The sequence below is a fragment of the Corvus hawaiiensis genome, chromosome 7 (assembly GCF_020740725.1).
Source record: "Corvus hawaiiensis isolate bCorHaw1 chromosome 7, bCorHaw1.pri.cur, whole genome shotgun sequence".
Classification (NCBI taxonomy): domain Eukaryota; kingdom Metazoa; phylum Chordata; class Aves; order Passeriformes; family Corvidae; genus Corvus; species Corvus hawaiiensis.
In genome coordinates, this window is record NC_063219.1 from 26321488 (window position 1) to 26340323 (window position 18836).

Sequence of the window (18836 nt, forward strand, 5' to 3'; positions counted from 1 at the left end):
GTATATAAACATCTGTCTCTATATAATCTCCTCTCTGGTGAGTGCTCAAAAGCTTTTACAGAATTTGGTGTATAATTCCACGAAGAACTGGTTTGTTGACAATTTGTTTTGCCTATCTCTCTCTGAAAGTACAAAATTTTATTCTACCTACAGAGAAATTATTATAGAATAAGGTCTTTGAAAATACTTACAGAAAAAGGAAATAATATCCTGGGCATGCTATTCTTAATAGAAATAATAAATTTCTTCAATAAAATAGGCTTCAAATAAAACCTTTAATAGTTCTGGGCAGCCCTTAGTGTGACAGGCAGTAGTTGAGTGTGTATCCATGCTGAGTATAGGATGTGCTCTCCGTTCACATGGAGCAGTGAAAGAGCAGTGTTCCCTAGGTATCAACATTCTTCAGCTTCTTCCTATCACTCCTCCGAACATCACATGTAAAAGTGCATCAGTAATGGCTGAGTGCTCTAAGTAATTTGGAGGGAATAAGTCTTTTTGAAGGCTTTGAAAATTGAGGTCTCTTCTACCTAACAATTTCTTGTGAAATAAGAGGAAGCATGAATTTAAAACAGAGAAATGTTTACTTGCTGCCAGTCTGCATAGACAGTACTTTTGCAGTTCATCATATTTCACTTTCACAGTGGACTAAGTTAATCAATTCATTATTAATACAAGCATAAAGTAAGTGTGTGAAAAACTACCTTTCCCAAGTTTTTAAGCTCATGAGCCTAGCTCTGTTATGAGCTGTCCCAAGTGACTTTAGCCTGCTTGCCCAGGGGTACGGGGCAGCCTAGGCTCATTGCTCAGCATGTGTTGTAATACTTCTGTTTGCCTGAGCATGTAGCTCTGAAGATCAAGTAAAGAAATGATGCAAGAAAAAAAAGTTATGCAATGGCTTAACTAGTTTTTAAAATGGGAAGTGGAAAAGAGAAGTGATTCTAGACTTGCTTTTAGTGGTGAATGTGGCACTTCGTTCCAAGGAGTGTGATGGGTAGAATTGCAGGCTTGCTGCCCAGATTGTTAACTACAGTGAGAATTGGTGTTGGTTGGTTTTTTGGGGGCTTTGTTTGTTGTTTGCTTGTTTAGGGTATTTTTTAAAAGATTTTTTAACAAATATTTTTAATTGGAAGTGGTCTGGCTTCTAGCCTCATTTCAGTGAGAAAAGTTGTCCCCCAAACCAGTGTACTACTAACTGAACTACACATGAAAAAGACAGGTCCCCTTTGCTAACTTTTCTACTTTACAGAATTTGAGTGCTCTTTCTTTTTGAATGTGAATTCAATGTACCTTAATAGCTTAGTCACTATTTAAAGCTCTTTTTTGTTTAATGCTCTAGTATCTCAAAAAAGACAACGGTTTTCTATAGGAAAAAGGTTAGTTTTAGGCAGTTTGGGCTAATCGGTTTGATGGGACATTGAGTTAATAGAAAATCTAAGTTGTTGACCTACAACTGCACCATTCTTTCAGGTGCACACTTGAAGCACAGTTAGTGATGGACTGGGCAGTTTGAGTGTGTAGTTCATTTTGGTAAAGATGGTGACATTTAGTTACCTTCCTCAGGTAAGATAGTCTTTTGGATTTCCAAAAAATGGGGACTACAGGAGTAATTCCTTTCTGATGCTTATGCTTGTCAGCCTGTGGTACTCCGTATTAGTTTTCTCAAGTGGAAAAATGTAGACATTTCTAAGAATTCCCCTCTGAAACTGAGTCTTGCAAAACCTTAAGCATGCCATATGGAAGCAAGTAAAATAGTCATAATGAAATCTAATTCTGTGTCTGATTATCCCTTTTAGCTTTTTCACTGCTTTTCTTTCTTTTTTGAAAGTCTCAGAATATGGAGCACAGGGAATAAAGTATAGCCTCTTACAGTCTTTTTAGTAATAAATTTAGTTCTGAGATAGTTCTTAAGTAATGAGTTGCCAGATTTTCATAAGTAGTGGACAGAAATTCTTTATAACTTAAATTGTGTTTCAGGATCCTGCAATTACCGAGGCCTGTTAAACTTGAAGATCTTGCAGCTAAAGCTAAAGTTGCTTTTGGACAGACTATGGATTTACATTACAGCAATAATGAGGTAATATTCTGTGTCCTCTAAATTCTTGCCTTGGACATTGATCATTTTAAGGCTGAAATTTGCTCTTGTAAGTAGTGGGAACCACTTCTGTGACAAAACTTACTCCTGTGAAAAAACCCCAGATTTCTAGTATGTGTGTGCGTTTTTTCTCAAAGTCTTGTCCAAAGTCAGATAGGCAGGAAATGCATGAAATGTTTAATGAGTAGTGTTATATCATAATGAAGTCTCCGACTTGTTTAGGAATGGGTAAATTGTCTTCCTGATCTGCCACAGCTCTGTTGTGTGTCTTTGGAAAAGTCTTCACCTCCTTGAGCTTTGTCATGTTTGTCAATTTGAAATAGCATTTATCCTTTCTTGTAAATCCTTTTCTTCAAGGATTAATCTTGCTAGGTAGCTGCTAGAATGCTGCATTTAGTTAATGTGTAGATTGGACAACTAGGCTTAACTGTTGCTCCTCTTAAAGTGGCTGGTTCCCAAAGATTTCTTGGTAACAGGGCCAGCCCTGTCCAGCCACTTATGCCTGATTAGTATTAATTCTGGCTTTCCTTTAGAAGTAGGCATGGAATTACTAATAGCAACCGTATTTACAGATGCAGGATCCATTCATAGGGGTTACATCTGTCTTTTGTCTTGAGTCAGCAAAGTGCATGAAGGATTATTCATGTGCTTGGTTATGCACAATGCAACTGCTGTATGTATTCTGCATATTTGCAGAAGAAAATGCCAGTGATTGCTGTTTGTTGGTTACTCACTGCATTACCAGGCACTTCTGTGAAACTGATCCTCAAAACGAAGAATTCCAACAGAAGGCTTTTGGAGATTAGGATGGCCAGAAGAAATAGCACTTCATAATGTTTTAGCCTCAGCTCCTTCCACTGGTAGATTTTTAGGCATTTGAGTAGGTTTTCTGCTTCTTAACTTCTGCACTAGCTGGCAAATCATCCCATCACCTTTGAGAAATGGGATGGTAAAAATGTATCACTGGCATTAAAAGTGCAATTTAACAAATAAGCACACTCTTCATTTTATCAAGATCTTCCTCCTCATTCCAACTCTTTTTGTATAAAAGTCCTGTATTTTGACTGATGTTTCATTGAAGCATCGACTGAGGCTGTTTACAAGTAGAATAGGTTTTAAAATCTGTATTCTGTTGTTCCTTTGTTGCAAGCGGAAGCTATAATTTACACTCCTGAAACACAAGTCCAGTTTAAATTGTAACAGAATTCAGATCTCAGCTGCACATTAATGGCATAGTTTTCTGTTCTAAAGATACGTGTATGCCAAATTAATTCTAATTAATTAGATCCAAGTAAGATTCTAGTGAGGACTATAGTTGTTGCATGTGGATCCTTAACAAATTCTGGTTTTCAATGGAGAAATTCTGTTAGTGATGCAATTTTAAACAAGTATAGTTGTAATAGTTGGGATACAAAAATGTGCTTTATGCTCTATAAAATAGGACTTTTATTTATCTTACAGACTTGTGTTAATTTAGGCATTGACTGAATCGTACCCATTTTGCTGAAACTTTTGGATATTTAGTTCTATATATGCAAAATGGTTGCTTCTTGTGAGGACTTGTTCCACCATGCTGTCCTTAGTAAAGGCATCTGAAGGAAGTGTTGAGATTGAACTACAGACTTTCAATACTTAAGGGGATCATTTAATGAAGTTTATTTTCAAGTTGTTTGGTATGAAAGAAGAGATTCTGTTTGTTTACTCTGCACTTGACTTCCTCATTTCTTTCTCGTGTCCTGTTTAAGACTTTTTTCCCCCTGCCCCTCTTTTTGTAGCTTGTAATTCCATTAACCACACAGGATGACCTGGACAAAGCTGTTGAACTACTTGACCGTAGTGTACATATGAAAAGTCTCAAGATACTGCTTGTAATACATGGAAATACACAGGTATGAGTTGACATGCTAAATATCTTTTTCCTCAGTTTTCAAAACAAAGTACAATTTGTATCTTTTCTTAAAGATGGCATTTTTCCAATTGAATGTAATACTGATTGCTTCTTCATTTCACTTTAAGCATCTATTAGCATTTTGTACTGACTCAGTTTTAACTCTTTCCTAGATCCTGTTCCTGTCTTTTTGTTTGCCTTCCCTACAGTGGTAGAAAAGTGTGCCTTAGTAGAATGATTTTTAAAAAAGCATATAGAATTTAAGTAATGGTAGTTACTTGAAACTGTTCTTTAAGTCATAGGTTGGTGACACTTCTTTGTGGGAAGTTCAGTGTTTGTTGTAGCAAAGACTAGTGGTCTATAGACTAAATGCTGAGGTACTTTGGTATTATCTAACAAATCATGGCATTGATATTCATAGGATTTGTATACTGGTGCATATTGAAAATAAATTTTAAAAGAGTACAAATGAGTTACTAAAATAGATAAATTGTGATGTAAATCAGCAAGCTGCTTTTTTGACTGCTTGAAAAACAGAATGTACCGCACAAAGCATATAAAATTTACAAAGTACTTTCATTGTCCAGAAGGTAAAGTGGTAACTGCAGGTTGTAATACTTTTGCCTTTTCAGTCACCCAGCGTAAATAACGTGGAACCCTTGCCCTCACTGGAAGATTTAGATAATACGGTGTTTGGTGTGACAGACAGAAAAAGGCGACTGTCTGTAATAGGTAAGCTGCACATTTCAATAGCTTTAATTGTAAAAACATCTTTTACAGCATTCTCTTCAAGAGAATTTTGCTCTCAACACAGAATGTCTCTTCTACTCATCAATGACTCTAGTACAGAATTTGCACTTGGGGGAGGGGATTTTGAATATTGAGACAAGTGTTTTAAATATATATAATACAGAAAATTATCAGAAAAACCCCACAAGTAAATAAGAGTATTTAGAGTTATTTCAGGGTATTTTCAGATACAGGAATGAGCTACTGAAAAATCTGCTTATATGGCAGTGTGTTTCCTTGCTCAGTTTAGGACCCCCCATATTTTTTCATGTGTGAGCATTTGTTTAAGATACTGATTTTGGGATTGATAGAACCTTTTTGCTTATTCATGTTTTAAAGTTGGTGTGATGTTAACTTCCAAATCTAATTATGAAACTAGAGAGCTTAATGAATAATTTTCCAGGCAATTTAACTTACTATGCATTTATTATGAATGTATGTATTTATGTTCTTACAGACTTAATATTCGACAAAGAAAAACTGAAATTCTCAAGAGCTGGAAAGGATTGGTTGACATGGGTGGAAGGGTTTCAATTTTGATTTTGTTCAAAAGAAGGAATTTAGCCAGCTAGATGTGTGGGCAAATTATATTTCTGTTCCTGTATAATGAAAATTCTCTTTAATGTCATTGAGGCAACTCTGCCCCAAAGTTCGTAATTTCTCAATTGCAGATTTTAAATGCTATACTTAAGTCTTGTATTGCACAGGCATTTGGGGAATTCCTAAAGCCATAAGGGATCCAGGTAGGCTCAGTGCCTGTGAAGCATTTGAATAAAGCCCTTGAATTCTGGGTTAGTGGAGAGACTCTGACTGGCCCTTTTCTTTCAAAAGGTTCTAATACTCGTGATAGGAGTTCACCGCCCCCAGGATACATTCCAGATGAGCTGCATCAGGTGGCTCGAAATGGGTCCTTCACCAGTATCAACAGTGAGGGTGAATTCATTCCAGAAAGCATGGATCAGGTACATCTGTGATTATTGAAATTAAAGTTTTTGTTGATTTATGAAATACTGCTGTTCAAGAAGGATATGGAATTATTAGAAAGAACAGCAAAAAAATTTGTGATAACTCCTGAAAACTTGATTGATGACATAAGGTTGAAATAATTGTGCTGTTTAGTCTTGCAGAACTTGGTTGGGTTTTTTTATGTTTCTTCAATTTCTTAAATATATTGTTACAAGGAGAAAGACAATATTCTTAACTGCCACAATAGTGGAGTGAGATAGTGCTAGATAGGAATAACTGCAGAGATGTCTACATTAGAAAGCACAAGCCCCTTTATTTTAATGAGAATGATATGTAAGCTAGACCAGCTTTACAGCTTTTCCAGGTAATTAAAAGGAGATATAAGAAAGAGTTTGGATCTGTCAGAATTATTTGGACTCAGTTGATATTTCAGAGTTGGACTCAATGATCCTTGTGGGTTCCTTCCAACTCAGAATGTTCTGTAATTCTGTGTGAGGAAAAAAAATCCTGCTCTCTGAATGTAAAAATTGCCCTTCAAAACAGCAGGAAAAGAAGCAGGAATGTAACTGCTCACAGAATTGGTAATGGAGAAAGAGATGTTTCAAGGAGGAAGGAAAAATAATGCTGCATACCGAAATCTCTTCAAGTTGTTGTTGACATTGGCAGTGTATTTACAAATGGCAAGAGGCAACAGTTTTTATGAGCTGACTAAATGAAAGACAGATGATAAAGTAAAAATAAAGGCAAAGGGACAGTGCAATTTGTTGCACAATTTTAATGGCCGAGCTGAGAATAGAGGCTGAATCTCCTGCTTTCCAGACCAGGGCTATTCATTATCATAGCCATGTGGTCAAATCCAGCCCAGGTTTGGATTCATTCCAGTGAAATAATTACTTTTGGCCTGGGCAAAGTAATTTCTGGTCACTGACTGGTCAGACAGACAGATGATCCCTGAAGCCTGGGATGTCCATTCACTCCTAAGTATTCCAGAAATGTATATATAACCTGTCGTGTATGCATAGCTGTGTGAGCTGTCAGCAGGTTTAAATTAATGAATTTTACTTTCATAGGAAGCCAGGTTAGTTCAACCTAAGCAGCCTCAAGGGCCAATTTGAGGGAATGAGAACTCACAAATTCTGTTTGCTCCCTTCCCCCTACATTGCCACATCACCTTGGCAAGTGTTGGCCATGCTGCCTTCATCTGTCACAGCCTGCCCGACAAAGACAAGAAGGGAATTTGGGAGTGGAGGGTTTTGCTCTGCTCTGCTGTTGATCAGCCTGAGCACAGCTATTTGCACTCTGACAGCAGACCCCACACTTTCTGTAGGAGATGGCGGGGGCTTGGGTAAAACCCATGGGCTGCCAGTTGGGCCATAGTACATTGGGTTAGAGAGGTAATCAGTGTGGCTCCAGATGGGCTTTCTTCCCTTTCTTCCCTTGTTTAGACACACTGTTCAGCATGAGACAAGAGTTATAAAAATGCTGAGCCTGTGATAAATGTTGTTCTCCCCAATACAGAGTTCATGAAAGTGTTTGAGTTTGCAGAGTGCAAACTCACTTTTGGGACACAATTTCTTTAATAAGTCCTTGATTGGTGTATGGCAAAGTATGTGCCAAGGACCTTTAAGATGCAGCACAGACCATAAAAATTGGAGGCATAACTGCTTAATTTACAGCAAAAGACTGGTGTCCAATTCATAGAAAATAATAGATGTTATATAATATACCAAAACATTCATTTTAGGAAGGCAACAGATAAGCTTCCCACTCTGTTTTTACCAGTCCTTATCTGATTTGGATTTGTTTCTTATTAGCTGTTTAATAACAAAACTCTTTAACTATTTAGAAAAAAAAATTGAAAAAAACCCCCTTGAACTTGTTGGTCTTCCTTTGTTTTTTATTTATTAGATGCTGGACCCATTGTCTTTGAGCAGTCCTGAAAACTCTGGCTCGGGAAGCTGCCCCTCACTTGACAGCCCGTTAGATGGGTAAAAATTATTTATATTCATTATTTCATTATTTATCTTTATTAGATTGCATAATGTCCCAGCTGTAAAATACAACTTCTCTCCAGTGACAGTACTTCTTCCAGAAATTCCTTTGTAAGTTATAGCATGTTTATAAAAGCTTATTGAAACTTAATTGCTTACTAATACATGGAAAATACTGTAGATTTCTTTTTTAAAAAAAATAATTGGTATTTAAACTGCAAAAATTTAGACTTAAGGTCCGGCAAGAAATATACTGAAGGTTTTTACTACATGTTGCTAGGTCTTACATATGTGTGGTGTATATTCCTTGGCAGAGAGCCACTCCATTAAATTTACAGTTCTTAGGCACTGCCATATTAAGTAGGCTTTCCTTTGCTAAAGCAGGGGGTACCCAATTCCAGAAGGAGGGTAGAATCATTTAAAGGCTTCAACAGGCAATGACGTCCTTTCCTTTGCAATTACTCTCTGTTCCTCTCCCCTTGTTCCTATTGCAAACTTTCAACTTACTTTTCTTCGTTAAAGCCCACCAGTCAGCAAGAGGCAGTGTGTGTTGTGGGGGGTCTTTTTGGATTGACCTCTGAGGAGACTCCTGTGTTTTGAGGGGGTCACTGTCAAGCCAAGCCAAGCAGAACATATTCGTGTTTGATTTATGGTAGTCAGGCAAATAACCTTGGGTTTAATGTGCAGATTTGCTCTTTGTTTATTTCAAACTGTGAAACGACACTGCTAATTAAATATTTATTTAATTAGTGGAAAGGTAAAAAGTTGGAGGTCACTGCCTGTGGCAATTAATCAGAGCTGTATTATTCAGTACTACCATTTCATTTGAGAATATGTGGTTTGAGGACACAAATATGTTTGGTCTAACAAATACAGTTTTGAGTTAAATAGTTAGTGTGCATTTCACAAGCAAGAAGACAATAGACATGTAAAGTATTTTGTGGTTGTAGTGTGATAGGTTATACATGCAGTGTTTAATGTAGCTCCACAGAAAAGAAATTTTACCCAATTGCCAAATTTAGGTTTTTTTGTGGGGTAGGGGTGAGTGGGGAAAGAAAGCAAACTTAATGCAACTCATATTTCTTCTTCAAAACTTCTTTTGGTTGTTTTTATTTACTTAATTTGTCACCTCTACTTAGTTTGTTTTCCTTTTTTTTTTTTTTTCCATTTAAATATTTCCTACAAAGATGTAGGTTTTGTGTCTCCATTTAGCTTCTGTTACCCGTTAGAGAAATTCTTACCAGAAAAAGGAGGACACTGTTTTGGTATGTTTATGGAAATAAACTGTAATCGATTACTCTGACTGGCAATCCCATCCATTCCTTTTGGTGGCTGGGACTTACATACCAACTGTAGGTAAGAAACAATGTGATCATGTAAGAACCAAGAAACTCTTCATCATTCTATAACTCAATAAAATCACTCTCTTAATCCTATGACTTTCATGGAGAGAAGAGGAAATATTTTTCCTCATTAAAAGGTTCTACATTTCTTTGGTTAAATTTCCTCAAGAGTTTTTGTAGGCTGTATAACAGATTTTGCCAGTCTGTAAACCTTCGTGTTTTGCCATAAAGGTGTTAAACATTACAGTGTTCCTTTGTGGCCGTACTTGTGATAATTCATGTTTTTACTAATATCATTGCTCATTAACAGAGTCTGTTGCTTTCTTACTACATTAAGCTCAACAAGCAAGCTTTTCCATTGTTACTGATCTTCAATTGTTATAGATACCTACTAGAATTGAGTTCTACGTTTGTAAACTGGTGCAGCAACCTGTATAGCAGTGGCTTTTCATCAGTAAGAGGACAGTAAGATTAAATGTTTTAAATATTAGATTAACAGTATGTATTTAGATGCTGTATGTTTTTACCCTTCCAGGGACAACTATCCCAAGTCTCGGATGCCAAGAGCACAGAGCTATCCAGATAATCATCAGGAATTCTCAGGTAGGCAAAAGTCACTGGAGACACACTAGATTTCCGGAACTGCTCCTCTTGCAAATAATAAGGCTTAGAAGGGATGTTCACATTGAGAAGTATTGTATCACACAAACAATATGGTAGAAGAAAGCAAAGCAACACCAAATACACACAGTAAAAGGTACCATGGAAATAAAAGAAATTCCAAATGTTTTCTTCCAGGCTATCGTGTGTGACAGCACTCTTAGTGTGCATAGTGTAACTGCCTCTGTAAAAAGAACAAATGTTGCAGTGCATAGGGGCATGCAACACTTAGTTAAACTGGGCTGTAATATCCGGCTCTAAGTTGGTGTATAGCCGTGGTTAATTGTTTTCATTTGGAGGTGGTGTGGTTTAACCCCAGTAGGCAGCTAAGCTCCACACAGCTTCTCGCTCACTCCCCCACATGAGACTGGGGAGAGAATCCAAGGGGAAAAGTAAGAAATCTCCTGAGTTAAAATAAAGGCAGTTTAATAGTACAGCAAAAGCTGCACACACAAAACAATCACCACTTCCCATCAGCAGGCAGGTGTTCAGCCATTTCCACTAAAGCAGGGCTTCATCACTCCCAGTGGTTACCTTGGAGAGCAAAATGCCATCACTACAAATGTCCTCCCTTCCTCTGTCTTTCTCCCAGCTTTTGTTGCAGAGCACAACCTCAGATAGTATGGGAGATCCCTTGGGTCAGTTGGGGCCAGCTGTCTCAGGTGTGTTCCTTCCCAACTTCTTGTGTCTCCCAGCCCACTCTACCAGCTGGCTGGGCAGTGTGTGAAGCAAAAAAAAGCCTTGATTCTGTGTAAATGTGCTTCAGCAATAACTAAAATATCCCTATGTTAGTAACAGCATTTTGGCCACAGATACAAACTGTAGCACCACATGACCACTACGAAGGAAATTAACTCTATCCCAGCCAAAACCAGTACATGGAGCCTTTGTTTTCTTCTGTGTGAAATAAGGATCACATTGAAATGCTCATGGCTTCTGTAATTGAAAGCACTGCAAAGTGAAAGGATGGAGAACTGGGGGCTGTGCCTATAAATTAATCATCACCACTAATGTTTTTTTCATGCAATACCCTGGCTTGAATCCAAGTTGTTGTGCAGGGTTCAGGCTGCGAAGTGCAGAGGGTAACCTTGAAAGGGCTCTGAAGTGTCTTCTCACAGTCATGTCTCACTACAAAACTTTGCTGTTGAACAATAATTAGCTTCCAGAAAATCAAAAGGGTTTTGTTTCTTTGGTTTATTGCATACTTTGAGGCTTCTTTTTATTTTGATTTTGAAGCTTTATCCAGATAAATGTCTGAGGGTAAGGTTTTTTTTTTTTTAGAATTCTAGAGTGCTTAACAGATTGCACCACTTTTAAATGAAAACTATGTGTAAGAAGCATATAGGTGGCAGAGATAAGTACCAAAAGAGTTGGAAGTGTCAGAAATTAGTTTGCCTTTTGTATAATCCTAATCTAGTTTATTTGTGTTCATTACAGTTACTTTTCTAATAAGATCATTTTACAATATTTTTTAACGGGGGCTTGTTGGGTTTTTTTCTCATGGGATATTCTGGTGTCCCAGTTAACAGTGGGATACACAGCAATCATTAATTCCATATTCAATATTTCTTCTCATGATTTGATGTGTAACAGAAGCAGAAAAAAAGTCCATCTGGCCCAGTCTTTCCTCCTGCCACAACCAGTACTTGGCTTCTATAGAAGGGTGTGTAATGTTCCTCTTTCAGAATATATTCCTAGTCACGTATTGCTCAAGGGTTCTGCAAATGCAAGATGTTCTTCTATGATTTGATGGATTTTTTCCTTCTACAAATTTTTCTTGTCCCTATTTCAACTTGTATAAACTTTCTCAGCATCAACTGTAGGTTGCAACACAAAGTTGTGCAGTTTATTGTGTTTTATGAAGAAGTATGTGTTTTGTGATATTTTTTTTTTAAGGCTTTTTTTGTTGTTGTTATAGTTTTTCAGTTGGATTTGTTTGGTTTGGTTTGGGTTTTTTATGGACCTCTGTGTGTGCCTTTGACCTGTTGCTTTTCTAGTATATAGAGGCCTACATTCCTTATGGAGAAGCAATTTTGTATCTTTGATCATCTCTGTACTTTTAAATATTTTCCAGTTTTACTAAGTCCTTTGGTATGGTCTAGACCAAAACTTTGTTCAGTGTATCTTACAGGATTTAATTTTCTTCTCAGATAATAAAGAGTTCAGGTGCTGCTTTTTTGGAAGTCTCTATCACAACCCTTTACTGAAGCCTACACTGAATTTCATCTGCAACTTTAATATCCAGTCACACAGACTCTTAAAGGCCTTCTCTAATTCTTCTGTTGGTTTTATTTTGCAGAGTGATTTTGTCACCTCACTGTTCCTTGTTCTATACTGAGAATTCATGGATAATTAAACTGCATGAGTTTTAGCCCAGATTCCTGTGGAACTGTTGACTGTTTCCTCCCTTATGTACTTATCTTCTAGCCAGTTATTTATGCATGAGGGACTTTCTCCCTTATCTTATACTTTTCTCCTTCAATAACTTTTGAAAGAGGATCTATTGTATGTTTTTAGTAATTCAAGCTGTGTTGATTCATTCACCAGTTTTTCATATTTATACAACTTTAAATTATATTCTTTGGAATAGTTTCTCCTCTAGAAAGATTTTAAAACAGGAGTAATCAGGCATACTTCAGTCCTCCAACATTCTTTTAAACAAGAGGTTACAAACCACTTGAGCTGTTGAATTCTTGATCCTTTGGGACTTTTGACTGATGTCCTTTTAGTTCTTGTGAGTTGTGTGATTTTGTTCTATAATCTCTTTTTGCTCTGATGCTTCAACCCTTCATATCCTCTGATACGTTCCCCCATTTTAAGTTTGTATTACCAGAGTGAATAATTTGACAGGCTTTTGTCACATTTTAAATTTTGAAATGAATCCTTTTATTTTCTAGTAGAGTATGATATCCCAATATTTGAGAAATTTGGAAAGGGGGGGACTTATCCCAGAAGATACCATATTTCATATCATCAACAAGACTACAATGATGGTAAGTATGAACACTGCAACAGTTTTATTAATCTGTTTTTCTTGTCTGAAAATGTGAATAAAATGTTAAGATCTTAATGAAATGAAAATATTGAAGACGTTGAAAGCTTAAATTCTTTCCCCAAACTCCCTTGCTAAGATTCTAATGATTGATAGAACCTCTGAGTAGTTTTATCTCTGGTAAAGTTATGGATTACGGAATTCCTGACTCATATGCACAACCGTGGAAATGTTTGCTATTTTTGGCCACACACAAGTCATCCAGTATAAGCTTTTGACCTTTGTGACCCTTTTCTATCTAAAGGAGGTATGTTACTTTGTCACTTCTTGTTTTGCTTTACCAAATCCCAAGTACGGTGGAGTTCCTGTTAACAGTTTCTTAGATTAAAAGAGTAAATAAAATTTAAGAGCAGTGATTTAAACTGAGAATTAACAATTAGCTGGTAAAATAAATTGTTGGATGTGAGGCAGCACCTTCTAATGTGTCTACAAAACTGGTTTGGAAGTAATAACATCGATACAAATTTAACATGTGTTAAATTTCTAAGGGAAGTAGAGAGAAGCAGCTGAAGGATTTTCATACTTCAGGGTGTGTCAAGTGCTAGTTGAGAAGTATTATGAAGAAATTTCTCCCAAGACCAGATGGCTTCATTTGCAGTGCGGAATGAGCACAACAATAAATGGAATTATGTTACAGGAATCACAGAAATATCAAACTAAGCTCTGCAATGCAACTTCAGTCCTGTCCCTTGCTCTAAGGCAAGATTTAAAGAGGCGAAGGTCTGTCACACTGACTTTTTAAGTAAACTCTAAATTGACTTCAGCAGAAGACATACTCACTCTCTTTATGTAACCAACTTCCAAGATAGCTTGTCTTATAACTTAACTTTCTTTGTCTCCCAAGACATTTTTCCTGCAAATGAAAGTAGTAACTAGTTACTCCATTTTAACGCAGTGAAGAATTGGTCATTGCCCTTATATAACACTACAGCACACACATACCTGTTTTCTCTCCTTAGTTTTCTTCTCCTGCTTTAGCTGAGGCTTTTCTCATGGCTGCTTTTTGTATAACATAGGATATAAGCAGACCTTGGTATGTAGCAGTCACATTAATATATTGCAGAATGACCCTACTTTCTTGTCACCATTCTGGCTGCTCTTCAGTCTGTAATTACATTTCCTATATCCTTTTCTACATGACTTTAGGCCAACCAATTGCTTTATACTTCATAAGTTTTTACATTGGATTGCTCTTTAAGTATTTATGTTGTAGTTCCTTACTGAGTTTCATCTTACTGATTTTGGAATCATCTCCAACTTCCAATACCTCTGTGAATTTTGATTTCTATCTTTAAATGGATTTTCACCCACACTTAATATGATGTCATCTGCAATATTTCAGTGTGTTAAATTCTATCATATGTACATCATGAGTTAAAACAGTGTATGGAAGTGGACTAAAGATAAACTGTTGGGGATGTCCACTTCAGTTATCTTCCCCTTAGTGATGAGAAATCACTAATAGCTGCTCTGAATCTGTCTTGGGTATAATCTATGTAGTAAAGTGGTCTGCAATACTTCATGAGTTGGCTTGTGAGAATGTCCCATTGAAATGGAAAAACTGGATTAGTGACAAACCAATTTTGACTGGTTTATCACCTTTCTTATCTTCTTATGGTGAATAAAACTGCTTAATAACTTGTTTGCATATCTTTCTTGGAATTTAAATTGTCCAGACTAGTGTATAACTCTGAGTCTACTATTTCAAAGATTTTTTAATCTGCTTTCTTCAGTCCTCTGAGAACTCCTCCTCCAGTGTAATACCTAAAGAATCAGAGACTCCTTCAGTTAATGCTGAGTTCTGTAGAATGAAACTTAATAAAGAGATGCTATCCTAAAAATAGTTGTGTTATCTAAATAGATGAACGTAAATTGTGTTAGTCATTTGGTTGTAATTAATATGTTGAAGATCAGTGCTCTGTATTTTTTATTCTGATGCTGTAGCCACCTCTGAATTTTGCAATGCTCGTGTTTTGGTTTTTTAAATACTTTTGTGGTCTTCCTGTTGATTCCATGTGTCAGTCTTTCTCTTCATTCAATTCTTAATAGTTTACAGAAGGAAGAGGCTACTTGGGCACCACATGATTGTAAATGTGTATCTTGTTCTCCTCAATATCAGAAATTTGGTATTTGCACATTAATAGAGCAATAAAAGCAGAGGCAGGGCATTTTCTTTTCTCCTCTTACAGGTCTCCAGGTTTTTGAAGCATGTTGATCGTATTTCAGAACAGTTCCAGAATTTGGTTCCAATTTTCATCTCTTAAGTTTTTGATTCTGTCTAGTCCTTATATACATCTGTGATGAATGTTTGTTTTCTTCTAGGTGGAAAATTAAACCAGTAAATTTCATGATGATTGCGTCCTATCCTCCGCTGTGGCAGATTCGAACGAGATGATGTAGAATTCATGAAGTATTTGCATGCACACTTTGCATTGCAGTATTTTTTTGTAGTGTAACGTTCATGTTCTGTGTATATCATTGAAGGTCGTAAAACTTTTCCAAGAGCCAGAAGGACTCAGGGGAACAACTTCCGATCACCAGTTAGTTTCAGTCCCACTGACCGCTCGCTGAGCACCAGCAGTGGGAGCAGCGTCTTTACACCAGAATACGAAGATAACCGGATGAGGAGGAGGGGCAGTGACATAGACAATCCTACCTTGTCAGTCATGGACATCAGCCCACCCAGCCGCTGTAAGTTCTGGCATTTTGTGAACCTTGCTGTAAAACTCTTACTTTTCAAGTATATCATGTCAAAACCTACCATGTCATCCAAATACATGCCATTAAATAACATGGTTTATCTCTTTAATAGGCAAAGGTCAAGACTATGCTCATCAGTATTTTAATTGCTTACCTTGCCAGCTTTCATGTAGCCTTTCAGTTGGAATTTACATCTGTGATAACAAAACATCGTAAAAGTGATTTGTTAGACTCTTTAGGACCTGAGAAGGGTTTTGTAGGTTGCAGTTGCTATTTATTTTTGCAGATGTTTGTCATGTTTTCAGTTAAACTGTACATCTTTAGTGGTACTGCTTCATACTTGTGGTAGCATTTCAGGAGCAAATATACTTTGTGATGACTTCAGTAGCCCATACCTTGTAATTATGCCTTGATTTTTTTAAAAAGAAAGTTGTTTGTTTAACGTGCTTTTTCTGTTTTTCAGATTAGCTATTGCTAGTTGTTTTAAGTATGTCTAGTTCTACCACAAATTATTTTGTGAATAAATTTAAGTAGCTCATATTTTGCATTTTACAGGAAGTTTTACTGATCTTTGTAATTTATATGGTGAGGTTTAGGACACACAGTCTCTGTTGTTGAAAAAGTAGTCTTTTAAAAAATTATTTTCTGTGTATTCCAGTTTTTCTCGATCAGCTGAATAACAAGCTCATTTGAAAACCAAAACATACTTATATTTTCAGCACCACGAGCTCCAACTAACTGGAGACTTGGTAAACTGCTGGGTCAAGGTGCATTTGGCAGAGTATATCTGTGTTACGATGCTGATACTGGAAGAGAATTGGCTGTTAAACAAGTTCAGTTTGATCCCGATAGTCCAGAAACCAGCAAGGTAAGTGATACGAGAGAGAGACCTTGGAAAAGGCTTCTACTGAAGTGGGGTGTTCTTGACCAGACTCACATTCCTTTCCTTGAACAGGATGAACATGTTTTGAACATGTTTTAAACCATGTTATATTAGGAAATCATGTCCTTGTTAGGAATTCTGTTTTGTTAGTACTACAGATAATTAGTCTGCTTACCTGATTTTAATACTACATCACATTTTTTAATTTTCAGACATATCCTTATGCTGTAAAGATGCATAATTTGATTTGGTGCAGTCTCGGTCTTTAAAATTAAACAATCTGTTATGAAGTGTGCTCTGAAATACATAATTTTTATACTAACAGGAATTAGAAGAAGTTCCATTTATCAACAGAAAAGGCTGTACTAATTTAAGTGTTCCTGAAAACAAATTCCTGAAAACAAATTGGTTTTGCCTATGAAGATAGTTTGAGATTCTTAACATATTTTTTCATCTTTTTGGGGGTATTTCTGTGTTTTGGGGTTTGTTTTGTTTTGTTTCTTTTAAATGTTGTGCATCAAGACTAGCTGCTGTTACGCACTATGTTTCTCTCAAAAGAGCACAAGTTTCCTTGTTAGTTCATTCTCTCTCTAAAATTGAACTTGTCCATCTTTAAATACTGGATGCTGAAGGAGATGAACTATTTAAAGGTAGCACCAGTCGTCTATTTCTTCTTTTCCCAAACCATACTTGCTGCTTTTTACAGGATGGGAAGAGAATTATTGCTTTCCCTACATTGTGACTGCGTTCTGCACTGTGGGGAGCAAGGCCGGGGAAACAATGGGTGTAAGCATGATTGCAGAATTGAGTGGCTGCCAGTTATAGTTGCTGCTATTAGTGATGTAGGATCAAGGAAAAAGTCAAGGATCATTTGTGCTGTAGATTCCTAGCGTAGTTGTTGTTGCTACTTCTTTAAAATGTGTAACAGAACAACTGATTATGTTTTGGAAATGTTAAATATAAAATATGGTAGATCTCTCCTGAAGCAACGGTTTTGTGATCTCACTTATCATGGCATTTTGTAGTAATATGTGCTTCTGTGTGTAAAAAAATTTGTTTTCTTTCTAGTGTCAGAAGTGTGAGGGTATCTGTAATAGGCTATGACAGATAAAAATTCAGGGTTTGATGAAAAACTTCTAGGTGAAATTTGGAATCTAGTCAAGTTTGAATTTGCGGGTTAGTATTTTTCCAGCATTTAACTGTACAGTCCATTTCAAAATATCTTACTTCCTTTTGCAAAATTTGTAGTATTTTGGATGGCTCCAGAGAAAGCAGTTGTTAGTGTTTTCCTTTGTTGTATTTCATTATTACAATATCAAGTGGTACTCAAAGGCATTTTTAAAGTATAGTATATCATACTGGAAAAGTTAAGATTTAATGCTAATTACTCCACCACAAAGATTAAAATGGAGAGGTTTTTCTGTATTTTGTTCATTGTTTTTTTACCCAGTTGGAGGCTTATGACATGTTGCATAATGATCACTGACCTCACGCATGTATTGATATGTGCTGTGCTCTGAAATAAACATAACTTCAAGAGAAGAGAAACAATGAAAAACCAGCAAAATAATCCCAAAGATAATGTATAAAACAGACATAGTTTTGCTTGTTTTTAATTACCTCAAATTAGCATTGATATTTTCTTGTTATAAAATGCAAAAACTTTACATCAGCTGCAGGAGTATTTTGTTACTTAGCTTGCATAACACTTCACTATGTACATACTGCTCTGCTTGAAAAAAATCAAATCCAAAATCTTAGTTTTACTACATCTAGCATGGTAAATCTTTCCTGTTCTGTCCTTTCAGGAAGTAAATGCACTTGAGTGTGAGATTCAGTTGCTGAAAAATCTGCTGCATGAAAGAATTGTTCAGTATTATGGCTTCTTGAGAGATCCGCCTGAAAGGACGCTCTCAATATTCATGGAGTACATGCCTGGGGTAAGCAAGAGCCATCGGTTGTGTGTAGTGTGATGAGCACCCAAGCATTCAGCTTTGCATAAGTGCACACAGATATTTAAAACTGTCCAAGTTAAAAACAGTCACCAAAGATGGGTACTAACAATTGCTTGCAGGCTCCTGTCTTCTGCATTTCTTGCTTGGGTTTTCAGAATTACAGTGCTTCGTACAAAAGCTCTTTTTGTGTTTGGTTTTGGCATAAGTCGGTGCCTGGCGATGTCTTTGAAAAGACAGTATTATCATTAGTAAACATGTAAATCTTTGTGAATTTTAATGTTTTGTTTTGCCATGCTTCAAGTATTTCAGGAAAACAAAAGGTAGCCAAGATGGGAGTGGGAATAAGTGCATACAGAAAGTAATCTTAGTGCTTGCTTTTTGTGTGGCAACTAGTACATGCTGAACTGCTGCTCTTCTGCTTTGTTAGGAAATATTATAAGGTCAGAAAACTGTAGATTTTCATTTTCTCACCAAGTGGGGTCAGCAGAGCTAAATAAAATGTGCTCGTATAAAAACA

The 18836-nt window shown here is 36.5% G+C and overlaps 1 protein-coding gene across 2 annotated transcripts in view; it reads left to right on the top strand.

The window, feature by feature from the left end:
- MAP3K2 (mitogen-activated protein kinase kinase kinase 2) overlaps positions 1-18836 on the top strand; it is a 53245-nt gene that overhangs the window by 23848 nt on the left and 10561 nt on the right. The window contains exons 5-14 of one of the 2 annotated variants that reach the window (XM_048309241.1): positions 1975-2074; positions 3868-3981; positions 4613-4712; positions 5601-5731; positions 7644-7723; positions 9605-9672; positions 12630-12722; positions 15266-15472; positions 16201-16349; positions 18173-18304. In XM_048309241.1, coding sequence (XP_048165198.1) covers positions 1975-2074; positions 3868-3981; positions 4613-4712; positions 5601-5731; positions 7644-7723; positions 9605-9672; positions 12630-12722; positions 15266-15472; positions 16201-16349; positions 18173-18304 — 1174 coding nt within the window. Of the gene's footprint in view, positions 1-1974; positions 2075-3867; positions 3982-4612; positions 4713-5600; positions 5732-7643; positions 7724-9604; positions 9673-12626; positions 12723-15265; positions 15473-16200; positions 16350-18172; positions 18305-18836 lie in introns of both variants that reach the window. The other variant, XM_048309240.1, reaches the window with a different exon arrangement.